Below are 6,000 nucleotides of genomic sequence, written 5' to 3'. Positions count from 1 at the left end.
CCTAAATAGTAAGAGTAGTGCCCCCCAAAGCAATGGTGCCATAAATGTATCTTGGAAGAAACCACCACATGGATGGCTCAGAGTTAACGTGGATGCAGCTAATGATAAGCTTACTAGGGCTACAGGCAAGGGTTTTGTTCTGAGAGACTCGGAGGGGGCCTTTGTTGCGGCTAAGGAGGAGAAATGGGATGGATTATACCACCCAAAGCTAGCTGAAGCAATAAGTGTAAGAGAGGCTCTGAAGTGGTTGAAGAAGAAGGGAGCATACTCCATCCAAGTAGAAACCGATGCCTTGATTGTAATTCAAGGACTAAAAAATCTTAGTTGTAACTCTTCTTTTGATTAAGTCCTAGAAGATATTAGGAAATTAGCTAAAGATTTCTCGTGTATTAGCTTTGCATTTGTCAAATGATCTGCGAACATGACAGCTCACCTGATTGCGCGGGAAGCAGTGTTCTCTACCGATCGAAGGGAGTGAATTTCTAACCCTCCTACGTTTCTTTCTGATGTTATTTCCTTGGAAGCCTATTAATGAATGGGCTGTTTGTGTTCAACAAAATAAAAATAAAAAAGTCCTAACTAGTCGTCCAATCAAGAGGGGTCTCATAATTTGAGAACCAATCAATCATAACCACGTCACAAGATTCAATTTCCTAAAAGTCCTAACTAGTTGTCCAATCAAGAGGGTCTCATAATTTGAGAATCAATCAATCATAACATATTAACATGTACCGTCCCCTCAAGTTTCTAAGTTAACAAGGGGAAATAAAAAGGAAATGGAGATGATACAAAGTATGCATGCACTATTGCACTGCTAGGCACATGAATATACATTATTATACCGACACATCTTAGAGAACATTTGGTAAGAACATTAAAGAGAAATATACACTAGATGATTGACAAGGAAGACCAAGTCTTTTTCTGCTAACTTTCAAGTTTCAAAGCAATAGTAATTCTCTAGAACTTACACATGTAATGTAAAAGTAAAAGATGCATGATTGCACAACTGTAAGTGGAATCGATGGCAGTTTTAAGGTAAAATTGTAAAACATGGAGCCATAGAGGAATGAAAGCAAAAAGGCAGACATCAATTTCTGCAATTCATACAGTACCATTAACATTTCAATGATCCTAACATGCCACAACTTTTTTGGAATGAGGTTCACAAAACTGTTTAATCTCTCATCTTAACTTACCCACATGAATCATTACATGTCACATAAAGTAAAAAGTGGCAAAATAATCAACATCTTTAGCAAAACAAGGTATTCACAGTTCAGATATAAGATATTCTCTTCTACACAAAGAAAACATATCTCTCAAGGTAAAAATTCAAAATTGTATCTAACCTCAAAGTCATTGAGGGGATTTGTGTGCCTTTGGTGTTTCTTCTTCTCATATTCAGCATCATCTGTGGGCAACTCATGGCGGCAAACAGGACACGTATTGCGAATGGTTAGCCATGGCACAATGCAATCGCCATGGTAATGGTGGGAGCATGGCAGCCTATTGACCATCTCTCCAACCAAGATATCATCTTTACAAACAGCACATGAAACCTTGCTTTCATCGTCCCCAAGGATCACAGAGGGGAGATTATCAACTATGTGTTTGGCAGCAGGAGGGGTGCCCTTCAAGCCTCCATCTGAGAATTGTCCAAATAGGGGATCATGATCTGCTGGATAAATGTAATCATCATGAATGTTTAAGTATGAAACTTCATCATCAATAACATCGCCCTCCAATTCCAGGTGTCTTTCCAGATTATTCACTGCCAACAGAACTTCCCACTCCAGATTCCGCAGTTCCTCCTCTTCTTCTCCATTGTCTGAAATGGGATTCTCTCCTTCGGAAGAGGTTATCCCGGAGGAAACTGAAATCTCTTCGATTCGATCGATCAATGAACTCAAATTTTCCCTCTCGTCGTCCCGTTCGTTCACTTCTTCCCACTCAAATTCTTCGTCTTGATCGTTAAACCGGAGACACTCCCGCAAGCTACCGTTTGGATCAATGATGGCGGAATGAACGTCGGCATCTTCAGAGTCCGACTCCGATTCCATCCCCACGACTCGGAGGCCGTCGGAGCTCCGGAACCCGTGCGATTCAGAAGAAAGCACGACCGCATCGAATTCACCCAACCCTAACTCGAAAGGGACATTCGCGCCATTGAATACACCTCCAAAAACCCTATCCACGTCATCCGACACGGGTCCATCTCGGGGCTGGAACAAGTCCGTGACGAAACTCACTTCTTCCTCATTGTTGTAGAAGAAGGGATTCGGGAACTGGAAGGAGGCCGACCCATCCGAATCGGACTTCTCGGACTCGGAGTCGGATAACGGATTCGGGGCGAAACTGAAATCGACAAATGGGGGATTATAAAATGCGGGATTGGGAGGCGAAATGTAGTCGTAATCGAAGATGTAGATGTTGGGCTCCTCCTCGTCGACGACGAAGGAAACTGCGTCAGCCGTGGGTTGTGGGCGGCAACGGCGGTGGAGACTCGAAACGTCCGCCATTGAAATGAACAGAGAGAGAGAGAGAAACAAAAAAATCTTAGCTTTGAAGTTTGCTGCTTTGATTATGAAGAAGAAGAAGAAGAAGAAGAAAAGGGGAGTTTTTGGATTTGCTTATACGTTTGTTGTTCAATTTCAATCTCATTTCTCGCCTCTCTTCACACGTTGTCAGATATTGGGTGGTTATTTTGACAGGTATTGTTACTTGATGGTGTAATAGAACCGGACCACACAACAAATTACTCCGTATTAACAAAAAAAATACTTATTTTTACAAAACATCATTATATCAAAATATATATATATATATATATATATATATATATATATATATATATATATATATATCACCTCATGGTTTTTACTTTTTAAAAAAAAAACTTAGACTATCAAAACTTGGATCCAATCCAAACCTTTCACACTTCAAGTCATGACATTTTAAGTCAGACGACGAACCAATTACGCTAAATTTCGGGGCATGTACTTCATGGTTTTTATTTATCTCGATGCATACTTGATGTATCATCATCATTAGAGTTAATTCCAGTAATGGTCCTCCGACTATTGTGATTTTCCAAAATTAATCCTTGTCTTTTAATTTGGACGAAATAGACCCTTGACTATCTGATTTGTTCCGGCCTGGGTCCTTCCGTTAAACATCCGTTTGTTAAGCGTTAGTGAAGGGCTGAAATGGTCATTTCTTGTGATTTCTTTCTTCTTCACTCAGCTTCCTTCCAGCCACCATCTGGTGGAATATCAAGGGACTGTGCTCTTGTTTGGTCGCGAAGAAAAACTAGCCGTTCTTGGAACACCGAGTGTGGCATTAACTGAAGATCTTGCAGGGGCAGTGGAAGTAGTGTTTTTGTTCCTCTGAGATGTTAATAGTAGCACCGAGAAAAGCTTCGGGGTATGGGCTACCGAGGGCGAGGGATTCATGATATATCGGCGGCGGCGACGTAGTTTAGGTGAGCATGGGGATGAAGCGGGGTGGCGTTGTGTGAGTGGTGGTCCAAAGATCCAGAGGCGGAGTCTTCTTCCCCTTCGGAATCGGAGATGAAGTGAAGGTGGGAGCCGGTGCTAGAGTGAGGAGAGGAAATTGCAACGGGTGGTTTGTGGGGAGAGGAAGCAGTAGGCTGTGGGTCTCCTCCTCCTTTACGGTGAGAAGGGAAAATGATAATCGGCGATGTTGTACTCATCCACGCAGTATTTCCCCAAATCTTGAACCTCCTGGTTGCCCTTCACCCCCTCAATCTCTGTACTACTCTCCTTCCCTCCACTTGCGTACTGCACACCATAGCCACCACCATCAGTCCATCACTACCGCCCATAAGGAAGTGGCTTACAAGGAAGGGTGGGGGGCTGATATATATATATATATATATATATATATATATATATATATATATATATATATATATTCTGAAACAAAAAGTAGCTAAGCTAGCATGATTGATCTTAATAATATAATATGATGTGATATAATGGGTCTGACACATTCATGCATGCATGGTTAGTGAAGATGTGATGAAAGGACACCTATATTATCGCGATGCAGAAGCCAGCGTTGGCAGCAGCTACAGAGTGCCGCGTCTTCTCAAATCTCATCCGTTCGTTACACATTGTCCAAATTCGCAACCTCATCAGTAGGCTAGTTGTTTTAAACAAAACAACCTCGGAGCAATAGCGATAAATCAGCCCGCGTTGTTACACCAATAAAATGCAAACTACTCAAGCTCCTTGCCATCTCAAGCTCAAGACACACGCATGGAGGTCTAGTTCAGAGTCCAATCATTCCAGAGGAAGCAGATAAAAGAATATGGTGATGGTGAAGTTGGACTATCAGATGAGCGTGCCCTTTCACTTCTTGTTGTGAGGAAGAACAGAGCAGGACAAAATAATGAACCTTTACATGTTGCTGCAATGCGCATACAAAACAAATTTCGCAGCTTGAAGGGACGAAAGGATTTTCTTCTAATTCGACAACAAATTATTAAAATTCAGGTGTGTTGTTTTACATTTTTATTCTTTTCCATTATATTTCATCATAATAATCTTCCAAACTCATCTCTGCTCCTGAATTTTTACATGTGTTGTTGCTCTTTCTTTCGCGTAAAAGGCACATGTAAGAGGACACCAGGTGAGGAAGAACTCTAGAAAGATAATCTGGTCATTGGAATCTTGGACTCTTGGAGAAGGTAATTTTGAGAAGGAGACGGAAAGGAAGTGGCTTGCGTGGGTTTAAGTCAGAAACACTTCATTTCGCTTTCCTCGCCAATTAAATCCAAATCCACCGGGCATGACCCCGAAGCCATGAATAAGAAGCCAGGAAGGACAAGGAGAGACATAGCTAAGGAAATTACGCTTGTACCCCTCTACTTAACGGTTGTCTAACACTATTTTCACGGAAGGATCAATGGTGGAACAAATCTGATAGTCAAGGGTCTATTTTGTTCAAATTAAAAGACGAGGACTAATTTTGGAAAATCATAATAGTCGGAGGACCATTGCTGGAATTAACTCTCATCATTATTATTATTATTATAAAACAAATACAAACAAACAAACAACAAAAAACTCGATAGTTCGGTGAGTTTCTTCCGCCCTTGGTTGGATCATTGGTGACACCATTCACATAAGGAAAACTGACACTACTTAATGTGCGAGGTGTGCTTTATTTTTACTACGAATTGAACTTGTAATTTTGTGATTACTAAGTCAACAGACTAGCAAATTACTTCGTTAGAACTGCTTCTAACATCTTGATTTTGTGATTTTTAATAAGTATTATTCTCATTTTAAAAAAAAAAAAAAAAAAAAAAAGTCTAGTAGCACATTGTTAGTATTCATGTGAACAGTATCATCCCAACATTTTTCTAGTTAGTCGTCTCCTGAACTCTGCGGTGGCTCGTGGCACGCGCTAAATCATTGAGGTAGACTTCTTCATTCTTGGGTGGACAAGTGCTAAGAGACACCCACTCGTTCTGTTGTCGGTTGCCCATGGTGGACTTCCCGACCGTCTTGTCCGGCCGACCTCGCCGGTAGGCGAACCCACGGATCAGCCCTTTGCATGAGCAACCACGTTCCCGTCATATCATGACACGTGTTTAGATCCCCTTTCACTCCGACCTGGCCCTATGCATGAGCAACCACATGCCCGTAATATAATGACACGTGTTTAGATTCCCTTTCGTCTTGACCTGGCCCTATGCATGAGCACTATGTGCCTGCCATGCCAAATGCTCGATCCCCTTTCGCCCCGACCTGACCCTATGTATGAGCATCACGTGCCCGCCATGCCGAATGTCCAGAACTTATCTCATTGTCCTCAACCTACTGAAACTCAATAAGTCAATATTTCTCCCACTAAATTAAATCTATAACCTCCCATTTAAAAAAGTCCCTTCATTCGTTCGACCATAAAATTTTTGTCCAATTAGTCAGGTTTAATTAGAAGTAAAAGGTTAAAACACAAAACCCTAAC

The 6,000-nt window shown here is 41.5% G+C and overlaps 1 protein-coding gene across 1 annotated transcript; it reads right to left on the bottom strand.

Moving 5' to 3' along the window:
- Positions 1-1,322: 1,322 nt before the first annotated feature.
- Positions 1,323-2,522, bottom strand: LOC109188824. Its single transcript, XM_019339461.1, has one exon. It carries the CDS (start codon positions 2,520-2,522, stop codon positions 1,323-1,325), a length of 1,200 nt encoding a protein of 399 aa, XP_019195006.1.
- Between the last annotated feature and the right edge of the window lie 3,478 nt (positions 2,523-6,000).

This window comes from Ipomoea nil, unplaced genomic scaffold (assembly GCF_001879475.1).
Source record: "Ipomoea nil cultivar Tokyo-kokei standard unplaced genomic scaffold, Asagao_1.1 scaffold1509, whole genome shotgun sequence".
NCBI lineage: Eukaryota > Viridiplantae > Streptophyta > Magnoliopsida > Solanales > Convolvulaceae > Ipomoea > Ipomoea nil.
Note: the sequence above shows the minus strand (reverse complement) of the source record. Positions and strands in the feature narration are given on the sequence as shown.

Coding starts and splice junctions, on each gene's coding strand:
- LOC109188824 (XM_019339461.1), bottom strand. CDS start 2,522: ATGGCGGACGTTTCGAGTCTCCACCGCCGTTGCCGCCCACAACCCACG.